This window comes from Cavia porcellus, unplaced genomic scaffold, assembly GCF_034190915.1.
Source record: "Cavia porcellus strain 051 isolate PalLab524CR breed Dunkin Hartley unplaced genomic scaffold, mCavPor4.1 scaffold_19, whole genome shotgun sequence".
Classification (NCBI taxonomy): domain Eukaryota; kingdom Metazoa; phylum Chordata; class Mammalia; order Rodentia; family Caviidae; genus Cavia; species Cavia porcellus.
Genome location: NW_026947502.1, coordinates 44,139,744 through 44,164,444, shown reverse-complemented (window position 1 = coordinate 44,164,444; position 24,701 = coordinate 44,139,744). Strand labels below are relative to the sequence as shown.

At 45.4% G+C, this 24,701-nt stretch overlaps 1 protein-coding gene across 1 annotated transcript in view; it reads right to left on the bottom strand.

Annotated features, from left to right (window-relative positions):
* Nucleotides 1–24,701, bottom strand: part of LOC100722093 (maestro heat-like repeat family member 5) — an 81,072-nt gene that overhangs the window by 30,982 nt on the left and 25,389 nt on the right. The window contains exons 2-13 of the mRNA XM_063230981.1: nt 18,166–18,323; nt 17,120–17,265; nt 16,334–16,462; nt 14,159–14,318; nt 13,328–13,380; nt 6,414–6,515; nt 6,013–6,129; nt 5,473–5,592; nt 4,598–4,750; nt 3,910–4,032; nt 3,130–3,209; nt 1,642–1,777 (exon numbers count right to left, since the gene is read on the bottom strand). Of these exons, the coding sequence (XP_063087051.1) occupies nt 1,642–1,777; nt 3,130–3,209; nt 3,910–4,032; nt 4,598–4,750; nt 5,473–5,592; nt 6,013–6,129; nt 6,414–6,515; nt 13,328–13,380; nt 14,159–14,318; nt 16,334–16,462; nt 17,120–17,265; nt 18,166–18,323 (1,477 nt within the window). The remainder of the gene's footprint in view (nt 1–1,641; nt 1,778–3,129; nt 3,210–3,909; nt 4,033–4,597; nt 4,751–5,472; nt 5,593–6,012; nt 6,130–6,413; nt 6,516–13,327; nt 13,381–14,158; nt 14,319–16,333; nt 16,463–17,119; nt 17,266–18,165; nt 18,324–24,701) is intronic.

Sequence of the window (24,701 nt, the reverse complement as noted above, 5' to 3'; positions counted from 1 at the left end):
GCAAGGGATGGGGGCCACAGCACACAGGTGCTGCTCACTCCCAGCACACTGCAGGTCAGGCTCCTGCCATGACGGTTCACACTGGCTCAGAAGGGGACCTGCCACAGACCAGGAGATGGGGAAGGGGGCCGTCCATGACCACCCAACAGATTTTTGGTGACCAGGAGAACTTATCCTTAGCGGGCTGGCCTCCTTGGTGGGTGACCTGTAATAGCTGTGATGGTCTGCCACTGCTGTCTTGAAGTTTTAGATAGGCCCTGGCTTTCACTGTGCATTGGGCCTATCAAATCATGCAGCTGGCGCTGGTTTCTGGGGCTCGTACCAGGTTCCCAATAACTTAACTGCATTGTTTGCTGAGCATATTCATATTGGGAAAGGTCACAGAAATTGTCCCCACCATAGGGGCACCAGGAGCCATGAACCTCTGGATACTAGCTGGCTGGGTGCCTTGGAAAGCTAGTCACTTCCTTTGTGAAGATGGCAGGAAGCAGCCCCATGTGCCAGATGGGATAGGGTTGAACATGAGCCCAGCCCAGCACCCCCAGCTCCAATGCCAATCCCCAGTGGTAGCCCACCAGTCAAGGCTGGCAGGGTGGTCAGTGCAGGGTTATGGAATCTCCTTGTCGTGGGATCTCTGATGCCCATGGGTTTGGCCTTGAGCAGATGGGTCTCTTCTGGAGAGTTGTGGCTGTGACGTTCCTAGAGCCCAGGGACCCTGCTCTGTCACTATCTTATCCAGAGGGCTTGAGGTGAGATTTAGTCTGGACTCGTCTTATGAGTAGAGCACTGTCCTAGGGCATTGGGGTGGGATTCAAACTCTGAGTCTCCCACCAGTCAGCCTCATTCCTCTAAGTGGGCTTCCTCCCTCTCTGGCCGCTGCCCGGAAGTGTTCACTGAGACTCTCCTTAACCACCTCCCCTTCATAGAGGACACTCAGTACTGACTGTGCCCGTGGGGCACATGTGCCCCCTTGTGGTGGCAATGTGCAAGGACAGGTATCAGGAGCCAAGGCAGGAGCAAAAGGGAGCAGAGAGCCTTCCTCCGGCCTGGCGAGGCAGCAGGGTGAGGTGGGTGAGGCCTGAGAGGGGTGTGAGCAGTCAGGAGCCGTGTGGTGAGACAGCCTCACTGTTGGAAAGGCGACATCTTTTCAGATGTCCAGCTCTTAGCGGTGACTTGGGACTTGGATCAAGTCTTGGATCCCTGCAAGACTGGGGACCTCACCCTTTCCTCTGTGTATTTTTCTTGGCCTGCTGGGGCACTCAGAGGAAAATGTAAACCTGACCCTGCCACAAACCCCACCAGTTCAAGGCCAGCAGGGTGGCTGGGCTGTGGTGGCCCTGCTCAGGATCGGCAGGGAGGTCACTCACAGCCCTGTTTACAGAGCGCTCTGCACCAGGAATGAGCCCCAGCCTCTCATTTCAGCCCTCTGGCTCAGGACCACAGTTCTATTACCCTTCCCATTTCTCAGGTGGAAAAATGGAGGCCCAGCACAATTAGAAACTGCTTAGGGCCCCAGCCCTGGCTGTGTGGTGGCCAGGGACCCTTCATGCAGGCTGTCTCCCCTGCAGTTGTTAGCAAAAGATGGAGCCCAATGCCCTGCCCCTGAAGGCCCTGGGCACTGCATGCTGAGTAGGACTTCACCTGTATATTGGGTGGTTCCAGAAAAAGGCAGGTATGTCTCTCCAGAGTGTCCATCAGGGGCAAGGCAAACACGCTGCGGAAGCAAGTGGACAGGAGCCGTGACTTCCTGTCTTTGTCTATCGGTGGCCTCAGCTCACTGTTGGGAAGAGAGGACAGGAGCCTGAGGACGGGTAATGGAAGGTGCTGTCAGCAAGCCTGAAGTAGCTGGGATGCAGGGCATCCCCTGGCATCTGCTGCCAACACTGCAGACTTTAGAGGTTTCTGCCTCTTAAAGAGACACGTGTACACATATACCTCATTGGTCCCCTTGCCACAGGGCCTTTGCATGTGATATTTAGCTAAGTACATGCAGGGTTTACTCTCTTGCCCTTCTGGGACTTTGTTCAAAAGTCCTCTTTTGGGGCAAGCTATCTCAGTTTCTAGCTGTGTCGTGGAGCCTAGTAGGGTATGAGATTCATGGGGGTATTCAATTAATAGTCAATAGTCCACCACTTCCATTGACCTGAGCTTGGGTCTTCTGTGGTCCTCAGCTCCTGAGGGTTCTGCATCCCCACCAGTCTCACCCCCCTACTGCTGGTTCCTCTAGTGTCTTCATCAGCCCTGATATGTGTGGTCTGTACCCTAAGAGTCAGTTTTCAGGGCACATGCCTGTTCTCTGTTGGCTTGCGGCAGGGGGCCTGAAACACAGTAGGTGCTCAGTAGCTGTGTGTACAATGGATGAATTAGTAAATGAGGCTGGGAGAGGTTAAGCTTTGGGGGGGATTGACCCAATCTTTGGGTGGGTGCTTGTCCTGGTCTGCTTGCCATCTTGCTCAGGCCCACAGGGCTGCCCACTCCCTGCAGGCAAGTTCAGGCGACTTTGAACTCACTGGACCTTCACTTCCTCCTCACCTGATCTCCCCTCACTCTCTGGGGGCAGAGGACTGATTTGGGGTCTGCTCCTTGACTCAGGGGTCCCTGAGCTCCTGGACTCTGACCTTCCTCCCTTTCCCTGGGGTTGGATGGGGTCTAGAGTCAGCTTCCCTTTGTAGGTCCCCCCCGCCCCCAGATCCTGCCTGTGTGCTAATGTCTTGCTGTCAATGGTTCCTCTCACCCCAAGCATCTGGAGTACCAGGTCACCTTGGGGAGGGGCTGTGCCCACATCAAATGTTTGCGCCTTCCTAGGCCTCCCACCCCAAACCCATTCCACTTGTGCTGGTTCAGGCTCCAAGTCCTGGGCCAACTAGGCCTTGACCTTTTTTTGGTGCTGGAAATTGAATTCGGGGTTTCGTGCACGCAAACCCTCCACCACTGAGTTGCATCTCTAACTCTGTTTTATTCTGACATAGTGTCTAAGTTACTAAGTTGCCCAGGCGGAGCTTGGACTTACTGTCCTCCTGCATCAGTGTCCCAGCCTTGCTGAGATTACAGACTTATATCATTGTGCCCTGCTCTTCCCCTTACCCCAGGAAAACTGGCAGACAGCCCTGCAATGGGCTGGACCCCTACCAGAGCTTGGACGCGATGTGGATGGCCTGCTGGCGGTTGGTGGTGCACAGTACACCTGGGGACTCTTTTTCCATTAGAACCTGCAAATCCACCATGAAGGTTGAGCCACTCAGGTCTGGCCCATCCCACTCTGATGCTGCATCTCTGCTCCATCTCAAGACCTCAGTGTCCAGAAGCCTTGGGACCCACAGACCCCTCTGTGATCTGGACCCAGCTTAGAGACTCAGAGCACAGCCTCTGCAGTCAGACATGGCAGACCCGAGTTCCCATTCTGCCTGCCAGTTGTATGACGTGGGCAAATCTCCATATTGCTCTGAGCTCATTAGAGCACAAGTAGGTGGCCTTGTATGTGTGTTCCATGTAAAGTAAGGTGTGGAGTCTCAGAGTTGGAGCTCCAGTGGGGAGGGGACAGGCTGTCCTATTAGTGTTCCCATTACCTCTGCCCAGTCCCTCCTGTGTGACTCCACTGCCTGGAGATGCCATGAAGGTTGAATCCTTAACCTGGTCTGGGGTCCAGGTCAACATGTGCAGGGCAGACAGTTCTGGCCTTTCTGGGCCTCTGTGGTATTGCCTGTGAGGGTGGACTGGCCAAGCAGGGGCCCCTTAAGTGCCAAGTGGCCAGGAACATGGGGTGTTTCCACGTACAAAGGCTTGTGAGGGAGGAGGACATACTCTGGAACCCACCGCACACCTTCTGCAACTCCAACATATGCTTGTATGAGGGAGGAGACCCTTCCTGCCCAGGAAGGTGCTGTTTTGAGAGGAAGGTCAAGCACTCACTATCAGACACTCGAGGAGTTGGGAGGTCTGGGAGAACTCGTAGCTGTGGGCACCCTCTCTTCGGCTGATAGCCTTCACCAGCATCATGACGGCTAAGAGGAAACTCTGCTTGAGGTTCTCATCCTGAACAAAGGGACAAAGGGGACGGGCAAGCTGAGAAGTCAAGAATGCAAGGGAGAGGGCAAGAGTCCAGGTGAAAATAGTGAGGCCACAGGTTGCAGGGCAGTGGCTGAAAATCACAGTAGAGACTGCCAAGTGGATTAAGTGTGAATGAGGTGACAATGTTCAAACACTCAGGACATGTCAGTGAAAGTCTCAGTGAGCCCACAGTTAGGTAGCAATTGGTGCTGCCCCTCACTGCTTCTCAAGTTGGAGGCATGGGTGCAGAGTCCCACAGATGTCACTCTGCCCTCTTAGTGCCCAGTTCCACCCAAAAGTCAAAGTCTGGGGTTTGTTTTGTGCAGTGGAGATGGATCCTCATGAAAGCCCGAGCATGTCTGGGAGAGCATGGAGGAAGAAGGGAGAATCAAACAGGAAGCCAGGCCTGGGGGAGGGCAGGAGGTGAGCAGCCTGCCTTGAGGTCTAAATCTCTCTGCCTGTACCATTCTTGGGTGGTGATAGTGGTTCTGGTCTGGAGATCTAATTCTCTCCTGAAGAGTGTGAGTTTGGGAATGGTAGCTTGCCATACCCAGGAGCTGTATCGGAAATAGAAGATCATCCTAGACAAGATGTTGTCCACCCATGGAAGAATATGGGCCTTGGCCCTGGCTGCCATCTGACCGTAGGCAAGGAGGATGGTGCTGCTTGCCCATTTCCACTGCAGGTCCTCGAAGCTCTGGTCCTGGGGAGTGGCCAGATAGGGGATGTCAGGCCCTGCTGGAGCCTTCCTTAGGGGGAGTGGGGAAGGAGGTACCCCCGGCCCTACCAGGATGCTAAAGACAGAGCATCCCAGGGGAGCCTAAGGTTACCTTGGGAAAACAAAAGATAGCATCGGCTCTTTGAGGGGTTGAAGTGGACTTGGGGGAGCCCACAGGGCTATGTACAGAGGATTGACTCTTCTGGAACTGGAAGATTGCAGATCTACTGCCGTGACAGTTCCTGCCAGAAGCCTACCATGCTGCATCTGGTGCTTTGTATCCCATTGGGTTGCTGGGGGTCTGGAAGCCTTTGTGCTTCTATCCAGAGAGACAGCAATATGGCATGTGATGCTTCCCCAATGGCTGAGACTCAGGGAATAGTGGACAGATGTACCTAAGGACCACCATGGCACTACTCCCTCGGTAAAGGTACCCTCTGTAGGCATTGGGACATGGGTTTGACTCAGACTCAGCAGACTGCAGACCTCAGCAGTCACTGGCTTATAATGTACCAGGCTTTCAATGGCCATGGCCCATTTCTGCCCCCAACAGGCCAGGTAGGGGACTCCTTCTTAGAAGAAGTAAACTGAAGCATTGGGTCTCACACTGTAGGTGGAGGCACAGGTGGGACTGGAATCAGAATCAAAGGCTCCAAGCCCATGCTCTTGACCCTAAACCTGGGATCCTAGTCTGGCAGCTCTGGTACCTTTGAGATGGGGCTTTGGAGAGTCCACTTGACTGGCCGGCTCCGGCCAAACTGGTCCAGTACCGCCCAGACGTCATCCAAATGATGGGCTGCAGCCAACCCCACAGTGAGCGCGATTCCCTGTTGGAGATGGCCCAGTGCCACTGAGGAGGGGACCCTGAAACTACAGTACTGGACTTGGCCTCTCACTTGGTCCGTCAGAAGGGGTAGGGTTCTCATCCAATATGACAGGGCATCTATCTCCCATCCACATGCTTTTTAGGACATGTGGCCTAGCCCAATGGGGTATCTCTGATGGGCAGAATGAGGAGAGGCAGGAGGCGGAGTCCTGGAGGCAGGTTGTCATTGTACCAACTCTGAACAGACTTGTACCAGGGTAGGATTGAAGGGTTGTAGGGGAGTGGAGGAAAAGGACCCAGGTTGTGAAGGAGACTGGGGATTAATCTAGAACTAGGTCAGGGCTCAGGTTGTGACCAGGATCAGGCTAAGCCTGTCGTCAGTGCCAGGAAGCTGTGGGGTCAAGGGGGGGGGGATCCTCACCTCCCTCTGCTCGGGCCACTGATGGGATGTTTCCAGGAGGGCTTGCAGGTGTGTCCTGACTGTGGTACTGTCGTCTGCTGCTTGCAGGATCAGTCCATAGTAGGTGAACAGGAAAGTCTAGTGATGAGGTCAGTGTCTTGTCCTTATCCTGACCCACATGGACTGGCCCACCACTTCTTCCGAGAAGCCTCCCTGATCATGGTCCCTCAGCCTTCTGGGCCTTATAGTCACCCTCCCCACCCTGCCTGGTGGGACAGCAGTGTGTGTTTAGAGTCTGCTGTCCAGGCCAGGCTTCTGTTCCTGTCAGACCCACCAATCTCTCTCTAGGGCTCTGGGCATTCTGTGAATAGAGCCCTGAGCCTGAATGTTGATAAGAGGCTGCCTGGGGTAGCAAGACCCACCTTCTCTGGGCATTGGTCCTGCTGAGTCTGGCTGGGTCTGGTGAGGGCCTCCAGCAACTCCTTGGACCATGTGTTCAGGAAATTGACTGACTTGACAGTTATCTGTTAGCAGATGAGGGTGGATAGGCCTGGAGCCTCTCTCCCTCCATCCTCTGTCAGGCTGCTAACAGACACTCCAGGCCCAACTCTGTCATTCTCTTTCCCTCTCTTCTGGTTCCCTAGAATCAGCTCTCTTACTTGTTTGATGTCTCTAAGGGACAAGGAACACACTCCTCAAGGGACCCCAGATATGTTCAGGTGAGGTAGGGAAATCAGGGGCCTGGGGGGTTACAGAAAGGAATCCTGGCCGTGTCCCTAGCACAGAACAGGTCTCAGATATGGCAGATGCTGGGTTGACTGAAGGTCGTAGCCCCTTTGCAGAGTGGATGCTAGGAGGCAGGACTTGATCAGTTTTGTTTGCCCTTGTTGTTCCAGCACTGCATGATGCTCAGCACATGGTGGATGCTGTATTAGTGCTTCTTAATCAATGAAGACAGATCAGATGGATGAATGGAATATGTTTTCAAAAAACAGGATTCTGAAATTTCTGATCCTAACATCACATGATTTTGTAATGACTACAAGGTCTTTATATTTCCAATGTTTCTTGATTCTGTATTTCAGTAAGTGTTAGGTTTTTGTTCCCAAGAGGGTGGTATGGGAGATTCCTCTGGTGTTATGATCCTAAATCTCAAAATCTTAAAATACTGATAAATATGATGATAAATATTTAAAGATGTTTGCTGAGAAAAACTGGTATGAAACAAAATTTGAAAAAAAGGGCAGTTTTTTCCTGTAACTTATTGCCAAGGTGATTTTCCTTTCCCCACTGAATTGCTTTAATACCTTTAAATATCATTATAGTGTGTAAGTGTGATTGCATCCTGGACTTTCTGGTCTGTTCCATTGGTTGTTTAACCTATCCTGTATGCTATGGTTTAGACAAAGAATGTTCCTCCAAAGCCTCATGCACTTAGAGGTGGGATATATGGAAGTTGATTGAATCATGGTGGTGATGATACTGCTGGCTCACTTGTTGTGGGTCTGGTTGGAAGAGGGCGATTATCGGGGGTAGACCTTCGAAGATGAATCTCCCTTTCCATCTCCTTGCTTCTCTTTATGCTTCCTTCCTGACATGGTCTGAGCAGCTTTCTTCCACCAGACCCTTCAACTTTGGCCTTCCTGCCTTGGAACCATGTGACTATGGATTGAAACGATGGACCAGTATAAACCTCTTTACCTTTAATTTGTGGGCATTGGGTATTGCATCTCAGTGATTAGGAAAGTAACTAAGATACTATGCCAGTGTTTCATCTTCCTGTTTACTCTACCTTACAGTCAACAATCTTTGACTGATCTGGGCTGTCCAGTGATTACCTAGCTGCCCACATTCTGCTTGGAGCGAAAGAAAGTGCATGCAGTGCTCCCCAGCCCATGGGGAAACTTTGGTGCTTTGATAGGAGCCTGGTACGACCCTGTCCTGTCTCCCACAGTGCCAGAGGATGTATCAGGAGGTCCCACCTGGTTTATCTAGGTCCTACCCAGCAACTCCCAAGCTGACCACAGCCTGCCTTTGGCCTGGCAAGCTGAAAGTGTGCACAGTGCCCTCCAGCCCACCAGGAAGCTTTGGCGCTTCGCTCCTGGACTGGTAAGGCCCTGCCCAGCATACCCAAGTGGATGAAGCCAGCTGATAAGATCTGTCTAAGGACCTCACTCAACTGGGGAAACTCTCTGCAGAGTAGGAATAGATATTCTCAACCCAAAAAACAACTGAGATTTTGCATTTGGCTTCCCTAAGGGAATATAGGACAATGACAAAACAAAAGAGCAAAATGCAATCTCAAACCTCTAGCCCATCCCAAGCAAGCCTAGGAGACATGGACATAGAACAAAAGAGATAAAGAAGGTCACTACACACTAGTTAGGGGAAAAATTCCAGAGGAAGAGATAACACTCTTAAATATATATGCACCAAATTTGGGAGCACCCAGATATACAAAACAAATATTAATAGAAATGAAAAATCAAATAAGCAATAACACAATTATAATGGAAGATCTTAACAACCCATTGACACAAAGAGACAGATCAATTAGACAGAAAATCAGCAAAGAAATAACAGAAATGAATCACACCTGTGAACAAATGATCTTGATGGACGTATACAGAATGTCCCACTCAAAAACATCAGAATATACATTCTTCTCAGCAGCACATAAGACATTCTCTAAAATAAGCCATATACTAGCCTGTCTTAGTTACTTTCACTCGTTGCTGAGACAAAATACCTGAAGCCCAAAGTTGGGAAAGGGAAGGTTTATTTCTTACAGTTTTTGGAGGTTTCAGTCCACACTCAGTTGGCTCCAAGGCAGGCAGGCATGGCTGGACTTCATAGCGGCTGCCAACAGCAAGCAGAAACCAGCAAAGAGGAAGACACACCTTCTTCCTGCCATTACATCACATCCTGGCTCCACCCATATGTAGGTGGAGCACTGACACCATCAATCCAAGCACTAGACAATGAACCAATCACAAATGCACAATGAAAACTCATGAGACCTGGGGGTCACAGACATAAACCATGATATAGCCCACAGAACATTCTTAAGTAAATGCAAAAGGATTGAAATCATCCCACTCATGTTATCAGATCATAGCACCATGAAACTAGAAATCAACGACAGAAGGAACTGTAAAAACCCCACAAACATGTGGAACTTGAATAATATACTCCTGAGCAATCAGTGGATCACAGAGGAAATTAAAGAAGAAATTAAACAATATCTACAAGCAAATGAAAATGAATTTTGAAAAAATCTTAATGAATTGTCTCTCAGACAAAGGATTTCTGTCTAGAACATATAAAGAATTAAAAAAAGTCAGACCCCTGATACTCAAAGATCCAATCCAAAAATGGGCATCTGAGATGAATACACAGTTCTCAGATAAAGAAATACAAATGACAAATAAATACATGAAAAAATGTTCAGCATCATTGGTCATTAGAGGAATGCAAATTAAAACCACACTGAGATTTCATCTCACTCCAGAAAGAATGGCCAAGGTAAAGAAAACTACCAGCAACAAATGCTGGAGAGGCTGTGGGGGAAACAAGAACTCTTTTGCACTGTTGGTGGGAGTATAGACTGGTGCAACCACTGTGGAGATCAGTCTGGAGGTTCCTCAAAAAGCTGGGATTGGAAGTCCCATTTGTTCCAGCAATTCCACTTCTAGGCATATTCCTAGAAGAACTGAAACCATCATATCACAGTGATATATGTACACCCATGTTTATATCAGCACAATTTGTAGTAGCCAGATCTTGGAAACAACCTAAGTGTCTATCACCTGAGGAATGGATAAAAAAGATGTGGTTCTTTTATACAATAGCTGAGTACTACTCAGCTATAAAGCATGATCACATTGAGATATTTATAAGTGGATGCAACTTGAGAGCATACTCATAAGTGGAATAAATCAAACTCCCATGAGTAAATACCATATTGTTTTCATAGTGTAAGAAATGATAAGAGTACATAAGATACAAAATCCTCAATAAATACAGTGAAAGGGTAAGAATCTTCTCAAAGGGGGGGGGATAATATCTCTCAGAAAAGCAGGAAAAAGGAAGGGAAAATAAAAAATATCTTAATTTGTATAAACACACTTAGGATAGCTAAGATGATTGTGCTACAAACTGTATAAATTCATAGAACAAAGCAGTTAATATTCATAGGATTGGAACAGTTTTGCATGTTTGTGTTAGGTGACCTGAGGAACTCTTGAAGATCATTATGTAAAGTATCAGCTTTAGTTCTATTCCTATCACTGTGTTTTAAAGGCTTGTATCATTATTGTTTTGGGCTCTTTACTATTGTTATTTGTCTTTTTTGTTTCTTATTTTTCTAGTAATGTGTTTTGTTTTTTGTCTAATGCAGAAAGGATAGGTATACATGTAAAGGCTTATAAATACCTAGAACTTCTCCTAAATAGTTTATGAGAATTGATTCTATTATGTGTGATGAAATGAACAGCTATTTTGAAGAAAAACATACATTATGTATCCATTGCTGATTTTGTATCATCATGCTGTGAAATTCAATAATGCTTCTATTCTTTGTTCAAAGTGATTTTAGTCTGTTTTGTATTGTTTAATTTCAACATTACATGAAGGTATTAACAGCTGTTTTGAAGAGAAGAAGAGACATTATGGCAGCCATTGTTGATTTCCCTATTGTCTAGTTTTGAAGGCCTGTAATCCCTTCATAACCCTGTTCTGATCAGTTTTTCACTATTTTGTTTTGTATTAATCCATTGTGTGTGAAGATATAGATAAGCATTTAGGAGAAAACAAGACATTATTGTAGCCACTACAGATTTCCTGCTGTCTTGTTTTGAAATCTGTGTCACTTACATTGTTTTCTTCTGATCTGCTTGGTTCTGTTTTGTTATGCTTAGTTTTACCCTTTTTTTAAAAAAAAATAAAATTAAATTAAAAACCCAATCTTACTGTATTATTTTATTTAGTCTTTTACTAAGTTTTGAAATCAAAGCAATGGGGTTCTTGTAACTGTTTCTTTTCAAGATTTTTTTTTACTATTCTAAGTTTGTTAAACTTTTCATAAAATTGAATCTATAGCATAAATTCTGCAATAAAATCTTTTAGGATTTTGATTGGTGCTGTATCATTTGTAAGTCAATTTTTTGAGAGTTACCATCTTAACAGTTTTAATTTTTCTTGCGTAAGAACTTTTATATCCATATACCTCTTTGTAATACTTTGTCAAGACTTGGTATATATTTTGTGATATTTATCTTTCTTTGAGTCTTTTATATCTTTCATGATACTGGGTCATTAAAAAAGCGATTTTTCAATAGTTTGTTACTTGTAAACAGATATTTAATTGATTCATTTTAATATTTATCCTGTGTCTTGAGATCTTGCTAAATTTGACTACTGGTGATTATCAGTTCTAGTATTTTTTTGGGGGGGGGATACTAGGGATCGAAATCACAGTTTTGCATTTGCCAACCAGATGCTTATGCCACTGAGCTAAATCCTCAGCCCTGGTATTTTTAAGACTGCAATATTGATGTCTTCAAAATAGCTACAGATAACTTTGGACACAGTAAAAATCAAACAGAACAGAATAGAATAGAAATGATAAAAACAAAACAACAAATGCAAAAAAGGGCTTCAAAATAAGCTAATAGAGAATCCAAATTGCTACCATAATATATCTTGCTATCTTTGAAATAGCTGGTCCTGTCATTGGATTTGACATAATCAAACAAAATAAAAGAGAATAAAACCCATCCCAATAAAACAGTGGAAATGATATAGAACTTCCAAACAAGACCATAGGGAATCAACAATGGCTGCAACCCTAGAAGGAGATCCCTTCTAGATGTCACACTGCGTGCCACTATCCTCTGAACCCATGATCAGGCCACTGGCCCTAGACCTGCAATGTTAGTGAAATACCACAAGCATCTAATTGCATTTCACCTCCATAGCTATCATCACAGCCTGTGTTTCTCTGGATTAGCTGGTGGCTTACCTGCCTAAAGATTTTTTAATGGCCCTCTATTCCTATCTGAAATTGGTATTTTGAGGTTTTTTTTGATCAATGAGAGGTTTATCAACTTACTCTTGGCTTGAGTTATTCTTTATTAGCTGTTCCTTTTTAAAAATTCTTTGATTTCTGATTTAGTTTTTGCTATTTCCTTCTTTCTGCTTACTTTGGGCTAAATTTGCTATTTTAGGTAGCTTATTTAAATGAAAGTTTAAATAATTGATTTTATACTCTCCTTCTTCTCTAATGTGGGCATTAATACAAATTTCATTCTTTTTTTTGTGCCAGGGATTGAACTCATGACCTTGCAGTTGCCAGGCAGATGCTTATGCCACTGAGCTACATCCTCAGCCCTTTGTGTTTCATTCTAAGTATTGCTTTTGGTTGTATCTTACCAATATTTGCTTGTATTGTTCACTACATTCAGTTTGGAATATTTCATAGTTTCCTTTGTGAGTTCTTCTTTGATGTAAGAGTTATTTAGCAGTGCATTGTTTAAATTCTAGGAATTTGTAGATTTTCCAGATAGATTTTAATATTGAGTTCTAATTTATGTTTTTATCAGAGAATGTACTCTGATTTTAGTCCTTTTAAATTTACTGAAACTTGAGACTTTGTGGCCTGGCCGGGCCCTGTCCTGTCTGCATGGAAAGGATGTTAGTGTGATTAACTGTGCTGCTCCGTGCCTTCCCTTCCCCAAGGGCTTCCTTTGTCCCTCTGTAAAGATCCCTTTTGGGGATTTGTGCCTACTGTCCTTATGACTATTCAAGCAAAAGACATTTAACCCCATTTGACAGGTGAGGCAATGAAGGCACAGAGAGGGTAAGGAGGTCACCCCAGGCACATACTGTGGTTGGCTGACCCAGAATGTGAACCCAGGTCTGTCCGGGCCCTGTGATCCTCCTCTCAGAAGTATCAACCTCTCATCCCTATGTGTGTCAGAAATGGGACTCTTGTTTCTTGGTTGTGGCATTCTCAGTCCACCCCAACACGCCTCCTTCCGTCTCTGGTCTCAGCTCTGGCCCTGAACCCTTTCTCTCTCTCCCAAGATGGGTGGGAGGGGTGGTGTGTGTTGGCCACCTGCTCTGTGCCAGGCAACTACAGACCAAGGTCCAAATTCCAACTCCTGCTGTGACCAGGTTGCCTCATCCCGGATGCTGCTGTTTCATCTGGAAAGTGGAGGTCCCCTCTGCCACCCTGCACCCTTCCTCCCTTCCCTCTTTTTCCTTTCTTCCCTCCACCTTTGGGTTGCAGCAGGTGCCCCCGTGATGGCTGTTGCCCTTCCGCTGGTGTCCCTACCTGGGCCAGCAGTTCTTCCCAGTGCGCCTTGTCTTCCTTGCTGAGTAGTTCCTCTGCAAGAGGGGGATGGGCTATAGGACCTCTATTGATACCCACGGCCAGGGGAGAACCCCACACCCCTTCTCTCTGTCTCTCAGACAATGAATGAGTCAGGGTGACACTGTCCTACCTCATTCTGGCCTGGTTTGCAGGACAACATAGGCTCAGGACCCAGACAGCTGGGCTGGAATGATGGCCCTGCCCCCTTGCTGAGTGAGCTCAGACAAGCTATTTCTTCTCTGTGCCTTGGGGTCCTCCCAGGCAAGTATGAGGAGTGGAGGCACAAAAGGGGTGCTTGAGAGTCCAAAAAATTTTTAGGAATTTTGGGACTCCTACTTAGAGGGAGGGGCTGCTTTGGGGGTCCCCAAGGTACAGAGGACCTCCTGCCCAGGCTGTCAATTCCTGGGTAGGGGTGCAAGGCCAAGCCAAGCCAGGTTCTGCTGGTCTCAGGCCTTAGAGTGCAGCCTTTCCCAGCCTCCTCCTGCTGACCCTGCTGGCTATCCACCCACTCTTCAGAGGCCCTTTCCAAGTAGCCCTACTCCCACTGCTCCAGACTGGCTCATCTCAGAATCCCTCTCCAATGACCTCTAGCTGGTCACTGCCCTCTCTGGGCTCTGTCCTGGTACTGAGAGCAGGTGCATTAGTCAGGTTGGTGGCAGCACAGTGGACTCCCTGGCGAGAGGTGGCAGCCTGTTACTACCCACACTGTGACATCACTGCTGTGGACTCTGGTGCTCTGTGGGCCTAGTATCTCCCCTTGACTTCCCCTCCTGTGCTGTGGACAGGACCTACCATGGGAGGACAGGACGCCCATCACATAGAAGAGGCTGCGGTGTGGGAAGATGCCAGTCAAGAGCTCAGTCTCCAGGTGCTGGGCCACTGCCTGCCACGAGTGCTTGCAGATGGCCACCAGAACATTGCTGGCTGCATCCTGGTATGTGTCTTCCAGCTCCTGGGGTGGGGGCAGGGGTCCAAAAATCAGAGCAGGCTTTTGTAGTGCTGAGGGTCTGCACAGATGTGTGCCTGCTTTGTCAGGCAGGCAGCTGTGATAAAACCATTTATTTGGATGGAAGACAGAGGCCGAGGAACCCTGTACCCATAACTCTCCACATTCTTTGCTCTCTAGTAGTTTCAGGACATGCTGAAACTGTCTGACCCATGTCCTCTCGGTAGCCAGGGGGACATTCCCACTTATTATTTTCCATATCTATAGTCTTAAAGGCACAGTTCCTTATGGATCCTTTCCACATTAAAGCCTTGGGCATGCTGTGCCCCTGCCGAGCAGCTCCATCTATCCCTGCTTGCCTGTCTATTCAGATTGTGGGCCATTTCTAAGGCCCACTGTCTCCTATCCTTGAGACACCTGTCTGAAAGTCCCCACCTGATATCACCTCTCCCCTTTCTGGCTCCTGGAAGCTCAGGACAACAAAATCATCCTTTAATTCTTTGTCACCATGCATTTAAGAACAGAGGCTCTTCTTGCTCTAGGGCTGCCTGCCTGTGGAGTGAGCATGTCAGCTGATGTAAGATAAAGCCTGCTGATAGTTTCCTGGGACTTGCTGGGTCCTGTGAGGTACCCTGTCTCCCAAGGGTCATGCTCTGTCAGGAAGGGACCACTTGCGCCTGGACTGGCCCTATGCCATGGTGATCACACTTTCTCAGCAAGTGCACTGGTATTTTGCTCTGGCTTTGTGTAAAGTACTACTCCTTTCCATCTTGTGGTGGATGCTGGTGCAGAGAGGCACAGCAGGGTTGCCTGCATTCTGTGACATCTGAATGTGTAGGTATCTAAGGTCCCTCTACTCTACTCTCCCTGTGATGTACTTTGAATCACTGTATAAGTTGATATTTCATTTACAACTTATTGAAAATATGGCTATAATGGCTTCTTAAGAATGAGGGTGTCTTGCACAGGCCTTTGGACTCTGAACTAGCCATTTGACATGTTACTCTGAACAACCTCTCCTAAATCTGCTGTACACAGAGCAGATGAAACATCAACATTGTTTATATCTTGGCAGGTATGCAAATAGTCTGTCACAATTATAATTCACCAACCATGGACTGTGTCCTCTCAGTGACCCAGGGGTCATTTCCACTTATTACTTCTCATAGCTGTAGTCTTAGAGGCACAGTCCCTTGTGGCTCCTCTATTTGTTCCCAACTTGCAGGCTCCTCATGGCCCTACATGGCATCCTGTGTTGCTCATTTCTGGGTGACAGGTTGGTACTAAAAATATTATTTCATGGCATTAGCCTTCCATGTCACCCACACAACACAGAGGGTGAAATAGGCCTTGCCACACTTGTGTGGTGCCAAGACTTGGGTTGTGGAGGCTCGAGGAGACCGTCACTACTCTCTGGCCATCCTGTGTGTACTGAGTAGTCCACCATGGGGCTTCCAGGGCTAGTGGGTCTAAATGAAACAACCTGCCTCTGGTTCCCAGGGGCAGTCACAGAGATTGCTGGCCAGCCTGTGGAGAGTGAGCAACCTGACTATTGTCCTGGTTGAGGTTAGGGCTCAGTGTGTGTGGGGCAGTTCATGGCCAAGATGGGGAGCCAAAGGCTGGATTATGGTCTGGGGAATGGACTAAACTGGCAGGCAGCTTTCTAGAGCTGGCCTATAGGTAACAACAAAAGGATGGTAAGGACAGTGATGGGCAGGGACCCCTGGGCCCACCTCAAGGACAGCCTCCTGTGGGAGGAAAAGCTGCAGGCGGAATTGTGTCTCTACTTAGAGGCCCTATGGCCTTAGACTAAGACTGCCTCTTGGGTTTCAGCTGCTGTTTCTGGAGAGTGCCTGAAAGTGTCCCTCTGAAGGAGCATGTGGCCAGGATGTTAGGAAGAGAGAAAACGCCTGCCAGCACACAAGGCTAGCACACCTTCACCATTTGGAGTCCTGGGCAGCTGCCTGCAAACCCAAGGGCCTAGGGACTGGCTGACTTGAGGGGGTGAGGTGGGGGCCCACCGTGCATTTGACCATGTTATCCAGGGCCAGCTGCATGAAGTTTTTCCTCCATGTCTCCTCCAGGCAGTCACTGGCTTTGATGACATTCTCCAGGACCTGGAACAGCCTAAACTTGTGCCGGCTGGAGATCTGTGGGTGGCAGAATGGACACTAGAGTGGTTGGGTCTGACACGCCGCACATGTCTGTGGAGCATGGGTGGGAGGTGTGTGAAGAGGTCACAGGGAAAAAATCACAGGAAGCTGCTTTTGACCACTCACTCAATAATCCTTAGTAAATATTGCTCTATGCAGATATTAAACCAGAGCTGCAGGGATCGCAATGAACAAAAATTTCTATCTTTAGGGAATTGCTCTAGCAGTTTAAAACATTCCACCTTCAAAGTCAGATAATTCATTCATTTCACTTTTTAATACTTAGGCAAATGTTCTCCCCACCAAACCCACCTCTAAATCCATCCATCCATCCATCCATCCATCCATCCATCCATCCACCTATCCACCCATCCATTTCTGCCACTTACTGGCTCTGTGACACTTGGCAAATCCTTTCCTTCCCATAAGCCTCAGTTTCCCCATCTATGAGATCATATCTACCTCTTGTGCTTTTTCTGAGTGTGGTCAGCATATGCTGGTCTGCTTTTCTCCCTTCCTCTCTGGCTCACTTGGAATATAGGAGATTGAGACTTGCTCCAAATCATGCAGCTGCTCTACATAGAATCCAGGATTTGAGCCCAGCTTGGAGTCAGTCCCTCCCATTTATTCCCCAAAGACCCCATCAGCTTCCACCTGTGGGTTGTCTGTGAAGTAGTCATGGATGGTTTCCATCACCAAGTTGGGGGACTTATGAACCATATTCCTGAGCCTCTTGATGACGAACTGAAGGTAGGGAAGTTCTGAGCTGCTTATGTCCTGGAGCATCTTCAAGCAGATGGCTAAAGGTAGCAAGAAGGCATGAAGGTGAGTGGGCTATGGGGGACATCACATTGTAGCTGAACTGTTGGATGGGCAGGAAAAGGTAGATCTGGGAGTGGCAAGGAGTAAGCTGAAATGAGGAGTGGAAAATTAGACACATTGGGATGTCCTGGACCTGCTCACTGTCTCAATGGCTCTGACTAGGTTCAAGATAGGGTAAAAAGCAGGTATATGTACAAGTCTACATGTCATTATTTTTCCAATCATATTTCCATCCATTCATTGAACCACTTACTTTTTCATCCACCTATTTATCCATTATCCATCTATCTATCTGTCTCTCTTCTCACACATTAATCCATACATTGTGGTCTATTGACCTGTCTGTCCACCTATTTGTCCACTTATGCATTCATCTGCACATTCATTCACTTAGGCCAATGGTGGTGAACCTATAGTACTTGTGTTGTGGCAGCTGATTGTATCATTGAAAACTGTAAAAGGTTCACCATCACTGACCTAGGCTCTCATAAATCCATCCACCAACCCATTCATAAATTTGCCCATCTGTCTGTGCTTCCACTAATCCTTCCACTCTGCATCCTGTCACCCAGCACCCCTTGGTGTTTGAGTGAAGGGGAAGGCATTTCAAGGAGGGGTCAGGCCTTAACCGAGGTTTTGAGATATGTAAGGAGAGCGGAAGGGGATGGGAGGTGGATATACTGTGGGCTATGGATGGTTTCAGGAGGTGTGAACAATCCTAGGGGGGTTCTGAAGGATCTCTGCTGAAAGCTTCAAATGTTCATCACATTCCTTGCCATATCAAGGTCTCTCACTGTTGGGTCTTTTTCTTTTGGAGGGGTCTGGTAGGATCTAGATCCCTTGCCTTTTCATGGCTGAGTTCTAGGGATAGTGATCACCTGAGTCGTAGGCATTCTCCATGAACATCTTGTGGTCAAACACTAGTCCACTCTGGCTGCTCATGGACTTGTGGGGCAGGATACTGGAGGAGTGGGTCTGTTGGTGTCTGCAGGTAGAGTCCCGAAGGGCTTTCATGTGCACTGTGTCCAACATGGATCTGGAGACAGAAGAGGGGATCATGAAGTGGAGAAGAGTCCTGGTATGAGAGTCTGAGGGTGCTTGAATGTATTCAAGGTGCCAGTGTAGAGGATGCTAGTGGTGGTCAGGCTTACAGTGTTCTTCCCTGGGTCTACTTGTAACTCTCTCTGATAGCCTGGAAGAAGGGCAGATGATGAGGTCTCAGGACACTGTTGAGTAGACAGCCTGCTCTGAGGTGATTATTTTGTATCAGTGGAGAGAACCGAATTAGTAGGAAGATTCCTGCAACTACTATTGTGCTGTAATGAGGAAATGCTGATATTGAGGTTGGCTCTTCTATTGCTGAAGGTAGTTATGGGTGGAGACCAAATTGGGCTGATTTTCCAGCTGTCAATAGTAATAATCCCATAAATGGTAGAAAAGTAATCTTATCTTGTATCATGAGCAGTTGTTGCAATTCTCATGAATTTAAATGTAGAATAAGCCATGAAATAAATATTTAAATCCAATAGCCTACTAGTGCATCTTCCTGGGTGCCCTGCAGAAGCACTGTAGATGTACAGTGGAGGAGCCAGACTCTTTGGGACCACACAGAGGATTGCTCTGATTGTGTAGGGTTCATGGCAGAGATCTTGGAGGTTGGGAGAGCTTTAAGAGCATGTGAAACCCATTCAAGCTGGTGTAACTTCTCCTTTGTTCCTCCCATTGTGCAAACACATACTGACAGTTGCCACAAAGACAAAACATCCTTGCTTTTGGGGAAGCTGCACATTCTGTCCCTGACTCTCTGTGGGGTCCCATGGCTTCTTCTTATTTACCCTCAGTTCTCATTTCTGGCACCTGCTTCAAATGAAGCCCATCCTAGGCTTTCCCAAGGGCATATCTCAGAGCAGCAACAGTCAGCGAACTGAACAGGTAAATTACAAGGCATTTTAGACTGCAGCTCATTTCCTCAGATTTTGTTCTGTCAATTCTTTCACCACAGAAGCAAGTCAGGCCAAGTTAGACTCTGCCCAGGGTCCCCCTCTGTGTAAAGGGAAATCTAAAGTCCTGAGGATGACAGGAAAGACAGATGCTTGCAGCTATGTGGTGCAGTCAGATCTGGGTTCACCTTCTGCCTCAGGCAAATTGAAAATTGGAAAAATACACAAAAGCACAGCTATCAGACATCACACAGTGTGGCACAGAATTGAGTCACTGAGAGATGGGAAACCAACAAGGCCAGCCTGACTATCACAGCCAGCTGCCAGGACAGTTTCCAGTTTCTGGTGCAGGATGAAGGGAACAAGATGACCTCATCAATCTGAGGTAATGGAGGTGGCAGTTTGGGGAGACCAACATGGCTAGGGTGTGCAGTGAGAAGCCAGAGGAGGAATCTACACAAGGGAGAGAAGGGTCTGGAGATTGGTAGAACAGGTCAGTCTTCATCTGCACTCAGTGAAAGAACTGCCCAAAAGGACTAGAGAGAATGATTCTCAGAACCTGGAAGAGCTCCATTTCCACTAGTCTCAGTACACAGGGAATTAGGCAGTATACTTTGAATAGTGTTAGCTCAGTGTGCAGAGAATCAGACAAAAACAAAGATCCACTGATCCTATGTAACAATGGTCTAAAAGGAACCCTCAAAAAGACCACACTCTTTTTAATAATTCACATCCCAGAACAAAGCTTAAGCATATTTGAAAGGTACAGGAATACCCAGTACCCAACAAAGTAAAAATTTACAGTATCTGGCATCCAATCAAAATTTATCAGGCACACAAAGAAGCAAGAGAACATGATGCATAATGAAGAGAAAAATTAGTTGATCAAAACCAACCCAGATCTGGGAAGATGGTGGAGTGATGAGCAGCAGCAAATCAGCCTGAAAGGGAGACCAACACTGGAGTATAGCAACATGGAGATGAGAAGAAAGAGGGAACTGGATATCCCAGACCCAGGAAATTTCTTGGAGGAAGATGGGACTCCATGGAGAGAATGAGGTGATAGACCTCAAGGCAGAAAGAGGAGGTGGCAAACTGCTTTCTCCCCTCAATTCATTTGCACAATGTGCATTCTCTTGAAGACCTGGCTTGTAGCACAAGAGCAAAAGCTCAAGCCTACAGAGGTATAGGATGGTGGGGGACCCCAGGGGCCTCCAGGGAGAAATGTATCTGTGGAGCAGATCTGTGGATGCGGTGGGTTGCAGTGGCTGGTGAGTGACTCCATTTCTGAATGTCCCTAGGAGAGGGTTATTTGACTGGATACCATTTTGAGGTGAGGTCAGCTGAAACTGAGACTTGGAGCAGCTGTGGGTTGGGTCTATCTTGGGGCTGTCGGTATCTGGGTGAAGCATAGCTCTGGGAGATACCCAGGAGTAGGGAGCTGAGATCAAGTCAGCAAGACACATCCATACTGTTGTAGGCTGAGTAATTTGGATCACAGCTCCCACAGCCTGAGACCAGGATCAGCCCGAACTTCTGTGGAGTTGAATCAGCACCTCACTTTATTCCTACTGCAGGTTTGCTGAGATCATACAACACAGACCTGGGCTCTGTTTGCCTCTTTTGTCTACCACTGACAGCAGAGACACCCTAAAGTGGATACTACCACAAAACTATAGACTCCAGAAGATAACCACAGGCTTGAAATCACAGAGAAATCTCTCTCTACCTTTTTGTTTGTTTTAAATTTTTTTGATTGAATATTTTTGTTTTTTCTTGAGTGTGAACATTGTTTTTAGATTTTTGTTTTGTTTCTTTCTTGCTTTTCTTTCTTCCTTCATTTCCCTCTTGTCTTCTTCACCAGTCTCCTAAAGCTTAGATAATTTTTTATCCTTCAGCCTTGCTTCTAATCTTTTTCTTTTCCTCTATTTCTCTATGTTTTCCTCATATTCCTTTTAAATTTCTCTATAGAGAGTAAAATCACTCAATTGTGGGTGTATTCACTGTATATAAATTTGATTTGTTTTAGATTTTGTGATATAACTATAAATCCTGTTCATATGGTTAAAGATGGCAAATTAATAATTACCACAGTTTACCATGTTATAGGCCGGGATATAGCCTATTGTTATAACTGATTGGCCTAATTTAGCCAAAGTGACATGATTGTTCTGATGTTATTTTTCCTTGTATGCCAAGACAAAGATTGTATAAAGGTCATAAACAATACTATAATATTTCTGTTCAGTACCAAGAACCAGGGGTAGGGCCAAATAGATAGCAACTTCTCATTCCTAATAAATGGAAGAGGTAGGCTCTTGTGGCAGACTCAAAATCCAAAATCTAGCTACTTCTAGAAGACATCTCTGGAAAGCAGTCATTTCCTAAGGCATTCCTGATACTAGCAATCTACCATAAACAATTTGCAAACATCAATGCAGAAATTTAAAAAAAAATTTATCAAATGATAAAACAAGCAAGATGCAACCCTAGATCTCCAGCTTGCCCAATGCAAACCCAGAAGGCAGTGTAGTGGAAGAAAATCACAATCCACCCCCCCCCCCGAAACTCTCTGTAATGGTAACAGAAGAAGTGACAAATCAGATGAGTGAAGCTCTAGAAAAAAAACTAATCAGAAATAATTTCTCAGATAAATAAAGGGATTATGAGAAGAACATTGTTAGTGAACCTAGAGTAGATACAGATAAACAGAGAAGCTTAGGAAAATCATGAAGATAATCAATGTCCAACATAGCAAAAAAATGAGAATCCATGAAACAAGTTCATATAGATATCCAGGAGATTAAAAATTCTATTGAAAGGATATGCAGCAGAACCAGTCAATGTGAAGACAGAATATCAGATCTAGAAGCAGTTAGCCATCTTGAAAAGAAAGATTTCATAAAAATGGCAAAGGACCATGAGAAATAAATCCAACAACTGATAGATGATGCAAAGAAGAATAACACAAGATTGATTGGAACCAATGAAAAAATCAGGAGTTGAGCAAAGGACATAAAAATATGTTCACAGAAGTAATGGAAGAAAACTTCCCAAGCATGGAAAAATAATTTGACATCAGATAAGTGAGGCATACAGAACTCCAGTTAGCCATTATCAAAAAATTCTACACCAAGACATAAAATAGTAAAGGTTCCAAAAATTGAACACATGAGCACACTATTAAAAGCTGTTAAGAGAAAAGAAAAAAAGTATGTATAAAGGAATACAGACTTCTCAGTAAAAACTCCTAATTCAGGGAGAGTATGGAGTAAAGTATTTGAAGTCCTAAAAGAAAACAACCTCCAGCCCAGACTGATGTATCCTGTAAAAGTATCTTTCACAATTCATGGGGAAATAAGATACTTTCATGATAAAGAACAGTTGAAGAAATTAATGACCACCAAGCCAGCACTCCAAAATGTTCTGAAGGATATTCTAGAAAGAGATAACTAAGACTACAATTCTATAAACCCCAATAGAGTGAACCCACCAACCAAGCCAATCACTAGTTGATAGTGATACTCCACTATCAACTAGACAAAAATTCAATGAAGAAATATCAGAACTGAAACAAACCTTTAAACAAATGGACTTAGTAGCTATCTACAAAGTTCCACCCACATCATCAGAATGCACATTCTTTTCAGCTGCAGATGAGAATTTCCCCAAAATATACCATATGCTTAAATAAACGCAAAGGAATTGAAATAATCCCATGTGTATTATCAGACCATAGTGTAATGAAATTGGAAATCAATGTAAAAGAAACTACAGGTACTGCATAAACACATGAAGATTAAATAATACTCTCCCAAATAACCAATGGGTCACAGATGAAATTAAAGAAGACATTAGACAGTTTCTATGATTAAATGATATGCCAATCTGACATACTGGAATTTATGGAATACAATGACAGTCTTTCTACAAGGGAAATTCATAGCAGTTACTTACTATATCAGAAAACAGAATGATCTCAAACAAATAACCTAATGTTGAGTTCCAAACTATTATAAAAAGAACAAGTTTAACCCAAAGCATGTAGGAGGCAGACAATTATAAAAATCAAAGCAGAAATTAATGCAATCAAGACTAAGAAAACAATAGAAAGAATCAGTGAATTGAAGAGCTTGTTCTTTGAAACCAACTCTTGATCAACAGAAACCCTTATCAAGAAAATGAAATAAAAGACCCAAATTCATGCAATTAGGAATGAAAAGGTGAAATCACATGAGATCTTATAGAAATCCACAAGTTCAATATCTCCTTCAAGACATGTACTGTAGTTAAGATGGAAAACACAGAAAAAATTGACTGGTTTCTGCATACACGTGAACTACCAAAGCTGAATCAAGAAGATATGGAAATTTGAAATACCGTAATATCAATCAATGAAATTGAAGATGTAATTAAAAATCTACTAAAAAAGAAAATCCCAAGTCCTGATGGACTCACTGCTGAATTCTATAAGAAATTTAGAAAAGATCTAATGCCACTACTCCTCAAACTCTTTAATGAAATGTAAAAAGGAGTACTCCTAAACTCGTTCCTGAAGGCAAGCACTACCCTGATAACAAAACCAGATACAGATCCATCCAAAAAGAGAACTACAGGCTGATCTCCCTCATGAACATAGATGCAAAAATCCTCAATGCAATATTGGCAAACAGAATTCAGCAAATCATCATCATCATAATTATACACCATGATCAAATATAATTAATTTCAGGGCTGCAGGGATAGCTCAACATGTGTAAATCAATAAATGTAATACACCAGACTTCCCACAGGTAGGCAGCAAGGGTGGGAAGAAGAAGCCAGACGAGTCCCCATGCACATGCAGGACACCATCAGTACTCTCCCATGGTAGGCAGTGAGGGCTAGAGAACCAGCCAGCCACACTTTGAGAAGCCATGAGTGCCTGGAGAAGCTTACCCCACAACCCACTGCCTCCTGGGGAACCTGGTTTAGGAGAAACCCAGATGCCTGACCCATACCCCTATACTGTGGATGGGTAGCCAACATGAGAAGCACTTGGAACCCCACAACCCACTTGTCTGGAGGAACCCAAGAAAATGTTAAGACAAAGGAGTTAAAGACATCCAGCCCTCATAGAACAAATCCAGGAGACCCTGGAAGTCATACACCTGAAATTTCTTGGATGATGGCAACTGAAGTAAAAAAAAACTACTTCATGAGATTGTAAATAAAATCAGATCATAAATAATATTTCAAATAAAAGAAGAAATGACAAACATAACGTAAGGGTTGCTGAACATATCCAAAGAAGATACAGATAAAAGCAAAGAGGAGCGTAGGAGAATGAGACAAACCTTGAATGAACACTATAGAGAACACATGACACAGATTCAAAGGGATAGCCAGGAAATTAAAACTCCATTGAATGCTGGCAAAGTCACTTGAAAGAAACTGAAGGTAGACTTTCTGACCTTGAAGACAGGATGACAGCT